The following is a 19,173-nucleotide window of genomic DNA, read 5'->3' as shown; positions in this document are numbered from 1 at the left end:
AAAAATAAATCGTCTGTTAAAAATCTTCTTAAATTTTGTCAAAAAAAATATCACAATAATTTTGTGATGAAGTCTATCAAGCAGTAAATCTTCAATTGATATAGCACTTTTCCTACAAACATTCTGCATTCCAGGGTCGGTTGACCAAGCACACACACACGCAAACAAACAAAGAAGTACACTGATGATCATAAGACTCAGGAATATTATTGAGGAAGAAAGACTGGGCACAGTGAATTCCCAGAATTTAGTCATAAAATACCGACATATTTTTGTCATTTTGTAGGCTTGTGATTGAAAGTTTTACCACTGCAATAAAATGTGGTAGATTTGTATCTTGGTGATTTATATGGGAATGATAATCTTTTGGTTACTTGTTCACACAGATATTGTGGAGGTTTTTTTTTTTCAGATTTTTGTTTATGTGTTGCAGCCAGGGGTGTGTGATGGAGCATCGTCTCAGATTTCGGAATCCTTCACGAACTGGGTTGGCGAAGCCTGTTAGAGGCAAGTGCTGTTGCTTTCTCTCAACATGTCTCCAATATAAGTCTTTATAGCCAGGATAATAAATTGAAAACACACCAACTTGTATATAGTGAATTACATGCAGGGAAAAATACATTTCATATCATATAGCAATATGCTGCTACTGTCTAAAAATAAATCGTCTGTTAAAAATCTTCTTAAATTTTGTCAAAAAAAATATCACAATAATTTTGTGATGAAGTCTATCAAGCAGTAAATCTTCAATTGATATAGCACTTTTCCTACAAACATTCTGCATTCCAGGGTCGGTTGACCAAGCACACACACACGCAAACAAACAAAGAAGTACACTGATGATCATAAGACTCAGGAATATTATTGAGGAAGAAAGACTGGGCACAGTGAATTCCCAGAATTTAGTCATAAAATACCGACATATTTTTGTCATTTTGTAGGCTTGTGATTGAAAGTTTTACCACTGCAATAAAATGTGGTAGATTTGTATCTTGGTGATTTATATGGGAATGATAATCTTTTGGTTACTTGTTCACACAGATATTGTGGAGGTTTTTTTTTTTCAGATTTTTGTTTATTCCAGATGCCCTGCAAATCTATTGAGAGTTAAGGTAAGAAAGTCAGCTAATACCCAAGCACGGGCATAAACCCAACAAGTTATTCCAACTCCTCCCCCAACACTGCCAGCTGCCTCACCGTGTCTACTCAAGACCACCCCTGAGCCCTGGCTGGGGGCCCCAAAACTTTATGCTGGAATTCCAAAACCTGTGGGCCATTCCTGATAAATTTCCAACAGGAGACCATCCGGTTTCAAATCCTGCAATCACCTTCCATCCTTTTGATCCAGGGGTCCTTATTGATCTTTAGTATTACAACCCAATAAATCGACTTAACGACTGGTGCCATATTTGGTTGGAGCTCTTTCTGTCAGTTGGTCTTTCTCAGGCAAGCTGCTCCGCCTCGGCACTCACCTTAACCCAGTTCTTTTTTCGATGTGTCAGGGGTCCCTCCTGAATACCAAGATTTCAAGGAGTTCTTGGCCACGCTGCTGCTGGCTCAGTTCACCCCTGAGAGAATGGCCATGGAGAACTTTGCGGGGAAGAAATGTAAGATTCTAAGGCTCCCCCAGTGCCTCCCCTGGTCTCAAAATGACTATCCAAGACCTACTATCCACTTCCTCTCATCTCCTCTTGTTAATAAAGGCTAAACAACACATTTCTGAAATCATTAGTAAGGACATATTTGTTCTGGTTAATATAGTTACTAATCCTCAAATCAAAAAGCGCCAGAACCTTTTTTAAAACTTGTTAACATTAATATAATAATAGATCATTCATGTAGTATATCTCAATCTGAAAAGAACATGAAGAAAGTCAACATATAATACTCAAGGATACATACATGCATTTACACTTATGCATGCTGTACATATGCCGGCAACATACAGTATGGTATGTCCAGCAACTACGTCAGCACTTGATTGGCCAGCGGAAGATGAGGAACAGAAATCCTGAAATGTAGATGATCTAAAGGCCAATATTAAAGCATCTTGCGCTACAATAGCACCTGAACTGTGCCTCCATGCCTTGATGCTGTCATTAATGCACAAGGAATCCAACCAAAGTATTGAGGGCATATTACTTCAACCCTTTCAGAGACAGCGGTTACTACAGTGGATAGCTTTTCATGTTATCAGTTTACAGGGCCAATGAAAGGGTTAATACACTATTCAGAGGGCCAACATTTCTGTGTTTAAATTAGTTAAATTTTTGGCGCACGTGCTTGTATATGTGTGAATTTTGCTGTTGTGACAACTTAATCCACCACACGGGATGAATAAAGTATATCCATCCATCAACCCTTCCATTGCGATCCATCTATCTATATGTTTATCTATTAATAAAAAAAAAAAACCTGAAAATTGGAATCAAAACAATTGTAGAAGACAAAGATTACGGTGTCGGTTCAAGGTAAGTGACACATGATTAAAATGTAATGAGGAGAAGTCTTCTCAGATGAAGTCTGCCTTTGAGCAATGCTTGGGCCTCAGGCTGCCTTTGGATTAAATGAGAGGTAGGTACTTGGGAACAATGCAATGTTCTTTTCTCACTCCGTCTAATCCTTGTTGGTATTGCAAGCAGTTTCATATGACTCCACAGAGAAAAGGAGACAAGCGTCGCTAAGAAGAATTGTTTTACGACAGACCAGAGAAATGTCAACTGTGAGTAGCAATTTTTCATTGTTTGTGTCAACATTGTGAATGTAGGCTATATGTTTCAGGATGTTTATGTATTTAGTAGTGGTTTGGAATTAACACCATAACCTGTTGGGTTGAAAAATGAGGCACTGTAATCGAGAACAAAGCAAGGTAAAATGCATTTTAAAGCACGCTCATATGAGCTAACAAATTGCAGGGGGGCAGTAGATTTTGATGGTTACTGTTGTTGTTGACAGAAGTATCTTGTTTTAGGCATTCCATTTTTCTTTTATTCCGTCCTATCTTGTTACGATAGAAGTATAAATACAGAGTTGAATGGGCAACATTGTTTTAACTAGGGGTGGGAAACGCAGATGATAATGTCATGCTATTTTGCCAGTGATAGCGATAGTGTCACAATACGACAGTTGTTTTGATCAGTTGTTTTGATCATTTATTGCTTGGAAGAAAATAATCGGTTCTGCATCGTGATGTCTGTCTAATTGAAGATAAGGAAACTGATGGAACAGAATGAACTCAAAAAAAAAATTTTTTCATTGCTAATCAACTGTAGATGTTGATAAGTGCACAGTAGTACATGGAGGAGAATCACATCACATTTAAAACTCGAAATTGTCATAAGAGCACAAAATTATATTTAGTTTCATCGAACAAAATCAAAATGTGTTATATGCTGGTGCATTGACATTGTATCGTAAGATAAAGTGATAAAACATCGTCACCCACTGACATTTTTTTCCCACCCCTAATTCTGACGCATTCACATTACGCAATTCTTATCATCGAATGAACCCCATCTAAAAATCTACTGTGGGCTTCATTTTTTGATTGTAGCCTCCACCAACCTCTTGTGAGTGGATGCTCCTGGTTGAACAGAAGAATGTAAGGAACTCTCTTTTGCTGTCCAAGAACCAACACATTGACCCTAGTTTCAACGAGCATACAAAAATCGCACAAAATAAGTAGTGTTCATTTCTACTCATTTGTTGCTCGTCATCTCCCTTTCAAAATCTCTTCAGTGACGATTGCGCAATGGGGATATTTTTCTCCTGTATCTTGTGTGTTCCGGCAGATAAATGTTCGGGTTACGAGCATGGACGCCGAGCTGGAATTTGCCATCCTGCCCAGCACTACTGGCAAACAACTTTTTGATCAGGTACATTGTATACCACCTGCCAATTGGTCCTCTTTCAACAGCAATCTTATGCCATTGTTAATGCCACTGTCTAGATAGTGAAAACAATCGGGCTGAGGGAAACCTGGTTCTTTGGTCTTCAGTACCAGGATAGCAAAGGTTTCTCCACGTGGCTAAAGCTCAACAAAAGGGTAAGAAGAAAGTTTTGGTGTTAGCTTGTTGGCATTTCTCTCACATGAACCGCTCAATTAAAGCCTTGACAGATGCTCACAAACGTGACTTTCTTGATCCATTGAGGTTAATTAGCTGCTTGCTGTGTTGATCCCTTTGTTGGGGGGTGCCGATCCCAGGTGACCGCTCAAGATGTGAAGAGGGACAACCCTCTGTTGATAAAGTTCAGGGCAAAGTTTTACCCAGAGGATGTTGCAGAAGAACTCATCCAGGAGGCAACACAGCACCTCTTCTTTCTGCAGGTTAGTGAGTGCACAACCTGTGGAGGCGATTGTAAAGCAAACAAAATAAAACAGGAATCACAAATTATTTATTTCAAAAAGTTGCAACAATTTTGGAAAATATTCATACATCATTCCAAATGACTAGTATGGCTAAAATATTTTGCATCCATGTTAAAGGTGTAAGTTCAATATTAAAAAAAAACAACAACAATAAAACACTTTCAACTGGTTAGTTTTAGTTTTATGGTGGTACATTGTAGAGGCGCAAACGAACGAGCAATCTCAACTAAAATAGATGCCACAAAAATCTCTGGGGGTTCCCCAATGACTCAGGCATAAGGTTATTATCTTCGTTTTTTTTTCACAAGGGAGTTCATGTGCATCAAATAAACCTCTGAAGTGATGTGGGTTTTTCTGTGAGTGAGTTAGAATAATATCAATACTAACAATGTGCAACTGCAACTATTGTTTTTGCATTAGGTAAAAGAGAGCATCCTAAATGACGACATTTACTGTCCACCGGAGACTGCAGTGCTTTTGGCCTCATACACGGTTCAGGTCAAACATGGAGACTTCAAGAAAGATTATCACGTACCAGGCTACCTAACAAGAGAGAAGCTGCTTCCCCAAAGGTAGCCGGTCCGTCCCACGGATACAAATTTGAACTTTATTCAATCATCTGGATTCTAACCATGTGTCGCCTTCAATGATAAACCCAGGGTCTTAGAGCAGCACAAACTGAATGAAAATCAGTGGGAGGAAAGAATTCAAGTGTGGCATCAAGAGCACAAGGGAATGCTAAGGTAACCCAGCGACGACGCTCCCCTCCCTGCAAGTAAGTCATTCAGTCTTCATGACATGACTCCTTGTCACAGGGAGGACGCTTTAGTGGAGTACTTGAAGATAGCTCAGGATCTAGAAATGTATGGGGTCAACTACTTCAGCATCAAGAACAAGAAAGGAACTGAGCTCTGGTTGGGAGTGGACGCTCTGGGCCTCAACATATATGACAAAAAGGACAAGTAGGTCTTTAACTCCCAGCTGGGACGATTGTTCATTTAAAACACGCTCTTCAAATGCTCAAAACTCTGCTATATTATTTCTGCTAATCGGTCAGTAAATGATGTCAGATTCAAAACCAAATCTAATTTCAACTCTTTTGAAAACATCTGGAATTCAATTCATTACATTTCTTATTGGCCCAGCAAGGCTTGAAATAAAGAAGCATATTCACATTACAGTTTGCAAGTCAAAATTCACAATTTGCGCCTCAATCAAACACAATGAAACGTAACACCGTGAATGGGGTTTACGTGGCAAAATGCACAAATGTTATGGAAATCACTGAATGGCTAACTCGTGTTGCCCATAACACGTCGTGACTGTGTTGTGCAGTTCACATTAGTTCTTCTTGCGGCTACGAGCTGCCTCCTTCATCAAACCACGCGGCAGTCATTACACATTCAGTACTTTGGATATCAGCCCGCTTGCGACATCACTGGCTGTGGGCAGGATTGTTGCTAGTATTTTGGCACCCAAGATAAACACAATCACCATTTACTGAATATGTTTTCAGACCATATGTTCAGGGTCGCGCTGTGCCTCCGGAATGACAACAATGTACCCGTCGATCAATAGCGTTGCGAAGCAACGAACGGTAATTCAGCGCTGTACTTTTAGTTCATAAGCAAGTTTGTGGTGGCAGTTAGCTTCCCACGGTTCTTTGTAACAAAGGCATTTTCACTATGTTGTGGGACAAATCTGGTCGTTATACTGAAGTTTACGTTATAAAGGTGTTCATCGTAAGCAAAATCAGCAGATGGAAAATGAATGACGAGAAATCGGGACTTTGAAATGTGAACGTTATAGTGGTGAGAACGTAAATGGGGTACGTTGAAAAGAGGTTTGACTGTATTTGTCAAGCTTTACATTGTATCTCTGTTTCCCCATCAATACTTCGAAATGGGCTTCCGCAGGTACACTTTAAGGGACAGCGCAGTGCTCACCTGGCTAGCAAAAACCCCCTCATAGTTCTGAGGTTGTGAGTTCGAATCTGGGCCCTGGCCTTCCTATGTGGAGTTTAGTCCCAGTGTTTGCGTGGGTTTTCTCCGGGTACTCCGCTTTCCGCTCACATTCCAAAAACATGCACGGCCAGTTAATTGAAATGTCTCTCTCGATATGAATGGTTATTTGTCTATTACACACACACACACACACACACACACACACACACACACACACACACGTTTTAGTAAGCGCAGCAGCCCACCACGATGCTCAGTTAGTCGCTCGATTTCAGTTTGACACTGCAATGGCATTATGGCAGAGCGCGAACGAAGTCATCTGTGGAGCTCTTTCAGCTCCAGTCAAAATGCGGTTTGTGATAGAACCTTGTGAAACGCCTCAGGTTAAACCACAACACAAAATAAAGGCATTTATGAAGAAGAGAGTCTATTGTCGTTCCTTGGGTGCTGCAGGCTGATCTCAATTTACTCACAAATTGACTCACTCAGTGTGAAATGTGGGCCTGTTTATTTGAACATCAAGCAGATATACTCGCTGGAAGCCATGACTTATTGTGTTGTGTGCATGACATCAGGCGGATGTATAAATTTATTGTACTTCTGGCCATTCAATTGTCAATGTAATTGTTCTGCCGGTCACTATACATCGCTGGAATAGATACAATAGATAAACAAGGACGCATTATTTCTAGTAAATAAATAATACTTTTTGGACAAATGTAGTGAAATTGGCATGGTAAACAAGACTGAGTTCTTAGTTGCCTTTGCTTGTTAAATTAAGGTTAAATAAATACTTTCAAGTGGCGTTGATTATTTTAATGATCAATTAATCTGGTGATTATTTGGTCAATTAATCGATGATTTGGATTTAAAAGCATTCAAATGTCCATCCCTTTATTCAAAGTGACAGTGCAGAAAATGCATAAACAAAAATTATTTATGATCCAGTTATTTTAGTTTGGTTCGTAAGATGTTGATCAGTGCTTTCCAAAGTAAAAGCACATTTTGAATCAGTCCACTTTCATGGAGGACAATGGAAATCGGGAAGTATTTAGTGTTGAGAAGCTGAAATTCGCATGAGCATTTGGCCAACCGTAAGGGAAATAAGGTACCTAAATGAGTGATTGATTACACAAAGGAATTATCTGTTCAGTTGATTCGCAATTAGTTGTCAATATATCGTTGCACCTCTACTGACAAGTTCAAAATAAAGCCATAAATAATTCTGCTGCCTGGTATTCTTATTAAGCTGTGATTAGAAATGCACTACTTTTTTACATGCAACTCGTATATAGGTTCATTTGCACAAAGTATCGGTATCAGATCGATATCGCCGACATTGGCTTGAATTTTACTCAGTATCTGATTACAAGGGAAATCTGTGGCGTCCAACATTACTACCAACTGTGCTAAGCCTGTTACGAGTCAAAATGAAATTATCCTATGAATGTACACGTGTGTGTATTGTTTTACTTTATGTATGAGTGTCGGTACTGTTTCATCAAGTATTCTAATATTCTGCAGGCTGACCCCAAAGATTGGCTTCCCCTGGAGCGAAATCAGAAATATTTCCTTCAATGACAAGAAGTTTGTCATCAAACCCATTGACAAGAAATCTCCGGTATGGAAAAACTGAAAACGAACATTATGTCCACCATGACAGGCCAGTTCTTAAAGTAGTCCCCGCAGGAATCAGCAGAGGAAAAGTGTTGATTCCACAGCTTGAAACTTGATTTTCCGCGAGCAATAAAAAATAAAACACATAAAATGACCAGTAATAAAGCAATTTAATGCACTCATGAATTAGAATTGTTTCAAGAAATGATCTGCAAAACCAAAACACCATTGAACATTGTGGTTACAAAATAATCAACATCAGTATTGCACTTTAAGGCAGATTTATTTCATAGTAATTATTATTATAGATTTTATTTTAGTTATTAATAAAGTGCTAAACATTTTACCAAACTATCAGAACAAGTGATATTCAAGCAAAGATATTGTCAGCATACCGCCTACAGTATAATAAATGTAATTTCCTCCTTCGTTGATATCAGATCATTATAAACTGAACCCCTACGCGTTGGATCACATTTACTTCCGTTAATACTGCCGCTTGTCGTCATCTTTTGCATCTGTCAATAAACGTCGGGCTTTGTGCGGATGAGTTGAGCTAACGTTTGAGGACACCATTTTTTGGGTCATGTGAACCAAAATACAATTAGGCCTCACGTCCTGCAGTGTGAACGTAGCCTCTCTGACCGCAACATCTAGCTGCCGGGATTATTTCCGCGGACAGATTTCAATTCCGCAAAGAGCTTTGAAATCCGCGGCAAATTCTGCGATCGTGGAGTCACGGATTCCTGCAGGGGACTAATTAAGAACTCTTATTTAAGAGAAATGTATTTGGTCTTTTGCAGACAAACTAAATGTCAAGATGGTCGCCGTTTTAGCTTGAGTGAATGACCTGCATAGAATGTTTAGTCTTCGTTTTATGAGCTCGCAAATGTTTTAGCCTTGAAAGCCTTTCACAACTGCTACCTAATGATTACTACACGGACATGCTGCTTCGCATCTGTTCACTGTGCCTGTCAGCAAGTGTAGCACATGACAAGGGGAAATTCTAATGTTCCCACGCGCGTAAATTCCAGTTTGTACTGAAATGATGATCACAAATGTTGCTTTACGGGCACGTGTCCAGGAAGTCCACAATATCAAAACTGTCCAATGAATAAGATTCGAAGGTATTGTGTCATCAATCAAAACATAAATACTTGATGCTTTTTGTGTGAAAGGACTTTGTTTTCTATGTACCCCGTCTTCGCATCAACAAACGCATACTGGCACTGTGTATGGGAAACCACGACTTGTACATGCGCAGACGCAAACCCGACACCATTGAGGTGCAGCAAATGAAGGCCCAGGCGAGACAAGAGAAGAACAAGAGGCAGATGGAGAGGTACAAAGTAAAAGGCAATGATTAGTACTTCTCTCTTTTTTTTTTTTTTTTACAGTTTACAGTGTGTTCTCTGTACTTAAGGAAGAACTGTCAAGGGATGGAGTTGTTTCAGATGTGTATTTATGCACAATTCTCCTGTCAGGGCTCTGCTTGAGAGCGAGAAAAAAAAGCGTGAAAATGCTGAGAAAGAAACCGAGAAGATTGCTCGTGAGACCATGGAGCTCATGGAGAGATTGCGACAGATTGAGCAGCAGACAAAGAGAGCTCAAGATGGTCTGACAACTTTTTGAATATAACAATTGATTGTTTGCAAACATTTAAAAAACAAAAGTGGCTTGCCATATTGAAATATTTATGATTTGAGAAATTTGTCCCAGAGACAGTAACAGTGGTGTATATGGTGTGTTGTGCATTATGTGTGCTGGATGTTGAATTTCAGAGTTGGAGGAACAGACTCGCAGGGCCCTTGAGTTAGAGAAGGAGAGGACGCTCGCACAGGAGGAAGCCGAGAGCCTGGACAACGACCACAGGGCTGCCATGCAAGCTAAAGAAGCCCTGCTACAACTTCCCCAGTCAGAGATGAAGAGTCAGGAAGAGCTGGTACATGTCCCCAATTCACCGTTAGACGAACCTACATTTATGGAATCGTATGATTTGAAGTACATCTGCTTTATTACTGTACAAACGTGCTGATGCTAGTTCATGTATGTTATTCCTACACGCGCATGTCCACTGGCTCTCATTTGGTTGCTCCTGAAGAGGGCAAAAGTATGACTGTCTGTCAGAGAGAAGGCGCTCCTCTGCACTTTGAAGAATCTCTTGAAAACTCATCTCTTTTGAGAGCATCTCCTCGCCTCTCTTAACACCTTAACGTGTGTAACTAGTCTCCACCTTGCAATGCTTCACTATTGTGACTAGTTTCAAGTAAAAATAGAGCTACCGTGCTACTACTATTGTGTGAGATGGCAAGAAGTAGGTATTGCAGATTTGGTTATTAACATGAATCCAAGTGTGCCCCACAGAACTCAAGAGATTGCGTCCACACAGGCATATATACACACACACACACACACACACACACACACACACACACACACACACGCACACACACACACACACACACACACACACACACACACACACACACACACACACACATTCAAACCTATTGTCACAACAGAGAGAGCACAGTGACCTTAGATTAGGAGCACTCTTAACTCTTTCCCCATTTGTGTGCACCTGTGGATAGGCCACTGAGCTGGCAGAGCTTACCTCGAAAATCTCCCTGCTGGAAGATGCCAAGAAGAAAAAGGACGAGGAAGCACTGGGATGGCAGAAAAGGGTGAGAATTAACGGAAGAGGAAAGAGCCAGATAAAGGAGGAATCAAAAATGAGCTAAGAGGGATGTCAGACACTACTAAGTGAACAGGGTATAAGCGAAGATATATAGAAGAAAGGACTCCAACAGTGGCAAGAATATGACAAGATTGAGAAGTTATTGGCATTTTTTTTTTTTTTTATAAACCACAGTCTGGTAAATCTATTTAGGATCCAACATGAAACCCTGGATTTAGATGCTCACATTGAAATGTGTCATCGTTAAAGTACAGTAGCCACATATTGATTTTCTGCCCCTTCAATCTGTAACAGTGTCCCCAAAATTAAAAAAAAAAAAAAAAAAGCATGCTGTATTTCGTCATTAGGTATACTTTCACATCCAATTGACATCATAATTTCCAAAACCTAAATCAACTCCCAAACCATGCAAACTCAAATGATAAATGTACGTGCTTTAAATGTATAAAATGTTAAATGGAGTGTACTTATATAGCGCTTTATCTACTGCCCAAACTTGGCATTCACTCATTGACACACACACACATTCATACACCATTGGGAGGTCGCCGCCATGCACAACGCTACCAAGTCCACTGGGAGCAAATAGGGCTCAGTATCTTGCACAACAAGGACACTTAGACATGATCTCATGTGTTGAGGATCAAACCCACACACAACCTTCGAGGACGACCACTCAACTGCCTGAGCTGTGCGAAGAAAGAAGCCATGAGAAAGCAGGCAATCACCTGCCCCATTCAGGAGTGGAGTTTAAATAGTCAACTTTTTTTTTTTTTTTTTTTTTAACTGGCCGGCGACAAGTCAGCTGGCACAAGCTCCAGTTCTTGCTCACTCAGTCTGTGACCCTTAAGAGTGCAAATTTTAAAAAATGGATGGATAATCAATTCTTTTATTTTATTTGTCCCCATTCCAGCTTCTTTTGACTCTCTTCATTTTGGGAATGTGTACCTAATGTTTTTTCCAGCGAGTAATAGTCCGGAGAAATGTTCTGTTCAGCATAGGGAATGGATGAGCTTACACTGACAAAAGGCGGACATGGCCCACAAATAAATCAACATTGTCTCATTGTGTACGTGCATACTGTAACTACTGTGTATGTTATGGCTGGCGAGGATGTAAACATTTGTAAAACACCTCCACTTCCTTAAATATGTAAATGTATATGTTGACAGGCAATGATGGCAGAAGCCGATTTAGAGAAAACCAAAGAGGAGCTGAAGTCTAAAATAATGGGAATCCAAATCCAGGATTCTGCCCACCCTCACATGCATGATCACGACGAGACAGATGAGAGCAGCGCGGAGGCGAGCGCTGAGTTAATGTCTCCTGGCACCGTACGTGACCGTAGCGAGGAGGAAAGAGTCACAGAGGCACAGAAGAACCAGAGACTGCAGAAAAACTTGAAGGTATGGATAAAGGAATATAGAACTGGCTCCAGTAGTTTGGCGCCATATTCCTAATAGTTAGATTTTGATTTAAGATTTAGATGTCTCTCCGTCGCTGAAATGTGTCCCAAAAAGATGTTGGTCAAAGAATGAATCCTTTCCACTCAAAAGCTTCCCCCATTCAAAGTAACTGTTGGATATCCAGACTGACTTGGAGGTGATTAGTTTTTTTTTTTGTTTTTTTTTTTTAATGGTTTCCAACTTACCTGTGCACTTACCCAGAAAACTCGGTAACCTTTTTGACAACATATATATTTCTGAGACATGATCTGATTATATTTTATTTTTTTACACCATTACTACTAAACGATAGACTACGGTGACTTTGATCTGTTTAAAAAAAAGGTTAATCCTACAATTGCAATCAAATGATAATGTGTGCAACTGACTATGGTTTATGACTAAATAGCTGCAGTCCGTTCAAATAGCTTGGCCGCACCGATGCCACCTCTTCTGCAGTTCATGGTGTCCATTATGTTTGCTCAATTTGTTGTGTTTTCCGTTCATACATGTTTGTGTATGTTTTTGATTGTGTTGTTAAATTGACATCTTAATTGGCCCCCAAAAAAGCATCTCTTGCGAGGAACTAAGTGCACTCGACATAATTAAATGTCTTGCAGGTAGCTTGTCATTCAAGTGGTTTCATTCACGCCGGATATGTCATCCACAAAGTCTATTACTCCTGGAATAAAATTGGACTCCAAGCAAAACAGGATACCGTACGATGTTGCATAGAATCTCCAACACGGAAATGGACTTAATAACTACGGACAAAAGAATGTTGTCAGATTGGGATTGAGTGGGGGTGGGGTGGGGGGAGCCTTTTGAATAGTCTCAGCGATGAGGATTTCATTCTGTGTGTTTGTGTTCTCTTTCAGTTCCTGAGTACTGAGCTTGCGCGAGCTGTAGACGAGAGCAAAATGACCGCAAATGACCTGATCCATGCTGAGAATGTAAAGGCCGGCCGTGACAAATACAAGACCCTACGTCAGATTCGTCAGGGCAACACCAAACAGCGCATTGATGAATTTGAGTCCATGTGAGAAATGTCCACTGATGGACTGGATTGGATCAAATACAGAAACAGAGACGTAGAGTAGTACTGAACTGATAACATGATTGCATCTCAGAACGAATGAATAGACATCATGAAACAACAAATAATATACTGCGACTGCATGTCCTTGATTTCAATTTTACATCTGAGACTTAGTCTGTGAGAAAATGACATGAGTCACTGGAAACGTACACTCACCATAATAGACCTGCAAAATCTAACAAGAGCCAATACAAAATATTTATCAAATTTGTGCTACATTTCAAAGGATAAAAATTCCTGGTTTGATTGACACCAACGGGGGTAGTCCAACTACAATGTAAGGCTTTCAAATATGTTCTTTTCCCCCCATTTTTAGCCAGGGAGTGGAAAATAAGAAGTGTAAAACTTTCATGATGAACTCATTGTTCAATTCATTTTTAATACACAGCTCTTGTGTTGGATCTCAACGTGTGCAGGTATGTGGTCTTTTCTGCTTTATTGACTTGGTATTTTCAGGTCACTATTAACTATTTCAGGGACAGAGATTACTACAGGGTTATCAGGTTACAGGGTGTATGAAAGGGTGCATGAAAGGATACAGCTCGATGTCCGTTTTTCATTTTGCTCTCACCAAATGTGAATGCTGTTGTTCTGATACCATTTTTGGGACCCTGCGTACCGATTCCGATACGTGGTTGGGCAGTGTCGGCCAATGCCGATACCGTAGTGATATCACACTGTTTAAAAAAAAAAAAAAAAGTATTTTTTCTTAGAATTGTAAAGGATTGCATTCTCACTTGGTAAAATCATTCATAGTTCATAGTTAAATCATCATTTGTGAAGTGTCTGCAGCAACATAGTAAACAGGTTTCAGCTCCAAACATTTCTCAATTCTGATTCTTTTTGGGTGAAAAAAATGTGCACTGGAAGGCAAGACATAAGAATGTTTATTTTCATCTCCCACTTCCCTGTTTTTAACCAATTAGACATCACTCGGGAGGGTCGCTGGCCATCCCAAAATCCTGAAAAATCATTTATGGTAAAAATATTTTTTAACTATTCAGTAAAAATAAATACAGCTTCAGAAACCTTTACCTAGACACTCAAATGTTAGAAAGATGTTGATGTGGTCCTTGCCTCCTTTGATTTTTCCATATGTGGACCTTAAAAAAAAAAGATTGGACACCTCTGATTTAAATGAAGAAGCCAAATAGATATTTTTCAATTAACTCATGTGTACTTGTCTAAAAATTTTAATTCAACTTACCGGTAATTATTTCTATTTTTACCAAGTAATAATATCAAACATATGAAATGTATGTTATTCAGAAAATGCTTTCTGTTTCGGTAGAGAGCTTTTCAATGTTTTTGAACTTCATGAAAATAAATTTACAAATGAGTGTGCCTACGTTACTGAGGTCACACTGTTGGGCTTGAAAGAGCTGAAGTGTTGAAATTTTTTTAAAAAAAGTTTTTTTTTTTTGTTTGTTTTTTTTTAACACTTTAACGACAGACCATTTTGGGTCCATCGGAGCTTAAACGTTCCCGAAATATGCTGCCTCAAATATTTATTAACAAAAGAAGGAAAGAAAGATGTCTGTCTTCTCTTGACAGTGCACTTTTTGTGTGCTATCCGACTAAATATTAGCCCTTCCAAGATGTCAATGTAACAGTGCATGTGAAGTCTTGTGTACTGATAGTATGCTTGATGTGTCCATCAAGTAAGTTTCATCCATCCAAAATGTTTGTAACATTTGATTTTAATTCTTTGTCAAGTGAAAACAAACATGTCTTGTAAATGTGACACACCACAGAAAAGAATGTTCTAATCTATCCTGCCAAATTTGAATGATTAAAAAAGAAAAAACAAGTAGATAAATGAGGCTTCAAAGTTATGATCATTCGGGCCTTTTTTCCTGCCCTCAAACACAGCATCTATGTGGCTGCTCAATGGGCAGAAAACACGGCTCAATTGGCTTTCCCCTGTCACTCAAATATCTAGCAGGTGTCTTTCGCCTCCTTACATGTTTGACCTGCAAAACTTAGCCACTTAAAGTCAAAGGAACTTTCAACAGGTAATCAAAAATACACCCACAGAAAAATAGGATCTGTGTCCGGGGTTTAAACGGGACCCAGACACGCTAGCAAAAACAGAAAAGAAAACATGCATTGTCTAAAAGCAGTATGGTGCCATAGCTATTGATGGAAGTCATTTTGGTTCTTGTTTTTTTCTTGGCATTTTTACATTTGACCAAGCAAATACATCAAAAAAAGAACCATGTGTGTGCCTTTGGCAAAACCAAATGATGGCATGAGTCTCTTGTCAGTGAATTTTTAAAAGGCGTTATTGTACCCCATCCGGTGGTGGGGTTCCATAAGATTCATCGCCACCCCCCGACCACTCCTCCCCCCTAACCAATTCTTTGAGCACAAGACCCTGTTGTTATGTTGTTAAAGCAATTCTGCTCGGATGATGAAATCGTTTTCATCAATTTTAATCATCTACTGAAACTTGAAGTACTTTCACAAATGGGATGGGGTTGGGGGCAGGGGGGGGTCAGAGAATGGTCGTCAGAGTCTTCGGTCAGGTGGGACACATTCGTTTTTGTCGCTTTGTGAAGTGCTTTGTGTTGCTTTTGAAGTCTGAAAGTTGCCACCCAAATCAAGGATTGATTCGTTAATTGACTGATGAATCAATGGCGCAGCTAAGAGGACCGAGGAAATCAGAGAAAAACGTTACGTGATCAAGTAAATGCCACTGGAAAGGGATGTGCATGTTTTTCTGTGGTATAAGAGAAAAATGTTGGTTCCTCTCAATTTTTTTTTTAAACTGTGTCAAAAGAACATACAATACTAAAGATGTAACGAGGGTTATTCCAGACCTACCAACATTACACAGATTGTCCATGTTTTTTAGTCAAAAACAAGAGTCGCACAACCCCAGACCGCCTTAAGACAAATGAACAAACACCAGCACTTTATGTTCTAAAGTCTCATTACATTTTTGGCAAACCAACAGTCGTTAAAAAGTATAAAGAACTTCTGTACAATGTTCTTTTTTTTTAAGCGAACATTCTTTGAAGGGCTGTAATGAAGCAAAGTGAGGAGAGTAAAGATTTTTATCTGAAACCATCAATGATTCGAAAACCGCACACATCTTGGAACGTGCCTCAAGCACGGCCATGTGGGCATGCGAGAAAAGAGGCCTGCGTGCCGCACTTCTACTGGATCAGGTCATCAGGAATAAACCATGCGATATTCGGTTAACTTCAAAGAAAATATGTTTTCATTCTTGTTAGTTTATTAACAGGGTTAGGCAGAATCAGTAACCGGGGGGCAGAATTTTGCAGAAGAATGCATGACAAAGTACATATCACTGGCGACTGGCAACACTTCTCAGGATGGAGCCTCATCTAACCACTGGCGCAGGGAACGAGATTTGGGTGAATTTGATTGTGGTGATTCTGAGCTCTGCGGACATGTGGTGGTGGATGTCGGCGCTTTTCATTCATGAAGATGGCAACCGCATGCATCGTACCCTCCGAATCATTGCAGACACTCACAATCCGGGTGAAAGCCTCGGAGACCGCTCCAAGTGCCCACTTCACACATCTACGGGCATCAATCCACTCATGGAGGTCTGCTTGCAGTTCCTCGTAAACATACTTTGCACCCTTTGACCTCCTACATGGATTCTAACAAATCAGTTTCTTATTCCTCCATCTTAAGGACTATCAGCGCACCTCTTGCACACAGCACTTAGAGAGAATGGCAGGAGCCACTTGGGTTGGCTGAGACTCAAGTTTACACTAACAACAGTGTAAAAAGCCTAACGCGCCAAGCTGCTTATTCTAGCCCCCTTTGCCCCCTGTGCAAATTTAGACCATGCCTCATGCCAGATTTTTACTGGGCATGAAAGTAGAGCCCTTCCAGTTAGTGGTAGCATGTAGAAAATGTGCGCTTGCATTAGGTGGCATGGCTGGTGTGGTGGCAATGTAAATGATGCACTTGAAAATGCCATTAATGAGAGCCTTACGAGTATGCTGCAGTAGTGAGGAGGGACCAAGTGGGAGTCAGACAGTTTTTTTTTTTTTTTTTTTTGGTCATTTTTGGATTTAGAGTTACAGTTGTCACCTGAATATTTAGCTAAAACATTAGCTAAAGCTAGCTAGCTATTAGCCCATTAGAAATGGGCTGTTGGGTTTATTATGATCTAATAATCAAAATTAATGTATCTGTAGCATCTCCTCGATGAAGATAGCTTGCAGGTTTGGGCAAAATAAAAGCAGCATTCTCTCATTCGTCTTCACTTGTTTGCTGTCCAACTAGTGTAAGCCATGGACATGAGAAAGGCAATCCTATTCTTAGGTCACCTTGGTCTTGTGCTTAGTGGTGTGCTGACAATGTCATCAGGAACAAAGCAAACCCGGCCATTCATTAGTACTCTATAATTTTGGACATTTCAAGTTGCGGCGATGTGATGCGTTCTGCTGTCTTACTGATTTCTTCTCTACATCATCATAACCAAAAAATAAAAACCTCCCAGCTCCTGGTTGTGTTTAGAGCTTGGATTGAAGCTTTTTAGTTTCGGTCATCTTGCCCCCTTTAGTTCAAGTGCTGCAAAACATCCGAGATTGATGATGATAGCACAGATGGAGTTGAGAATGGATGTGAGAGACTGCCTTTAGACTGGCCCATGACAATTCCTACATACAACCTGTATATCGACCCAAAACCTTTAACATATGCAGATGCATCTCAGACAGCAAAAACAGCAGCATTGAGTTTTTGGGGGGGTGGGGGGTATTTTGTGATATTACCCATCTAATAGTGAGGAACAAAAAAGTGCACTTTCTGATGAAAAGATATGGTATGAACGTGAAGGTATTAAGTAGTGTGTGTGGGTATGTGTCTGTGTGTATATAAAGTATATTAATGACACTCTTAGGCTGCTGTAATCACGACTCTCAACATCTGAGCAGCTTTCCATATACATATTCTATTTCAAGGTTTTTCTTCAAGAATATGACCTGATCCAGATGATCAGCAAGAAGCAAACAGCACTGCGCTTTAACGACATCAGCAGCTCTACCAAAAGTTCAATCAGCGGGAACGCACGCTGGAATGAATAGATAGGTAGCTCTTGGAAGAGGTACTGGCTTTTTCCACCATGCAAGTCTCAAAGAATGTGAAGGCAATAATGTTCTCGCAGAGTTGCTCATTCGTGTTGTGTGAAAAAGGCTCACAGGGTTTCACACAACAGGTACGAGAGTCACCTTTTCTTGCATTCTTGTATGTTCGCATTTGGCTGTATGGATGCAGTGTCTCATTTATTAGCGTGACCTTTTGTCATTGTTATGTTGCTTCTAGTATTTAGTACTTGTTTCCCCATGTTAAATATGTACCCTTGGTTTAATCTATTCTGTTTAATTTTTGTTGAGTCTGCTTTGCGGTCCACATGTGCCCAGAAATTGACTGGCGACCAGTCCAGGGTACAGCCTAGCTCAAGGCCCTCGTGAGTACAGGCTGTATATACAGGTATATAAAAATGGAGGTATACGCTGGAACTTGACTGGCAATGTAACAAATGACTTAACAAGTACAGTCAGTATAAAACCATCGCAACTGCGCTGTAAAAAGTTTGATAAGTTAGGTTTTGATTACACTTTCACACTCAAAGGTCTGCCACTGAGGTACACAAAATAAGCACACAGCACACTGGCCGCCTCTGTAGCAGGAGTTTGGGGTGAAATTAGATTGCTGCTCTGAGGACAATCTGGGGCACAAAGGAGGAACGGGAGATCCATTCAACAACGTAAACTTGTGTTATTCATCCAATCGTTCAAACATCCACATTGCCATGATAGTCAATTTAAAGCCGGGGGTGCCCACCCTTTTTCAGCATGCAAGCTACTCATAAAATGACCAAGTCCAAGCGATCAACTTACTTTATTTATTTACTTAATAACTATACTAAGAATGATTCGTAGGTTCAATATGTATCGTGGTGTACCTTGCATAACTGCACGAATCCATGTTTG

At 40.0% G+C, this 19,173-nt stretch overlaps 1 protein-coding gene across 5 annotated transcripts; it reads left to right on the top strand.

The window, feature by feature from the left end:
- Positions 1–434: 434 nt before the first annotated feature.
- On the top strand, positions 435–13,615 carry LOC109524454 (moesin-like). 5 transcript variants are annotated; one of them, XM_019884368.1, is made up of 16 exons: positions 435–507; positions 2,661–2,722; positions 3,554–3,601; positions 3,792–3,875; positions 3,950–4,045; positions 4,205–4,327; positions 4,790–4,941; positions 5,029–5,112; positions 5,185–5,331; positions 7,858–7,954; positions 9,129–9,292; positions 9,435–9,565; positions 9,732–9,892; positions 10,542–10,634; positions 11,821–12,054; positions 12,972–13,615. In XM_019884368.1, the coding sequence occupies exons 1-16, from the start codon at positions 447–449 to the stop codon at positions 13,134–13,136; spliced, it is 1,902 nt and encodes a 633-aa protein (XP_019739927.1). In that variant the 5' UTR covers positions 435–446; the 3' UTR covers positions 13,137–13,615. The 5 variants fall into 5 exon arrangements, with proteins under 5 accessions (XP_019739927.1, XP_019739929.1, XP_019739928.1 ...); XM_019884370.1 differs by adding an exon at positions 2,802–2,869 and having other exon boundaries at positions 435–2,722; XM_019884369.1 differs by lacking the exon at positions 3,554–3,601.
- Positions 13,616–19,173: the final 5,558 nt, after the last annotated feature.

This window comes from Hippocampus comes, unplaced genomic scaffold, assembly GCF_001891065.2.
Source record: "Hippocampus comes isolate QL1 unplaced genomic scaffold, H_comes_QL1_v1.1 scaffold156, whole genome shotgun sequence".
Lineage (NCBI taxonomy): Eukaryota > Metazoa > Chordata > Actinopteri > Syngnathiformes > Syngnathidae > Hippocampus > Hippocampus comes.
Note: the sequence above shows the minus strand (reverse complement) of the source record. Positions and strands in the feature narration are given on the sequence as shown.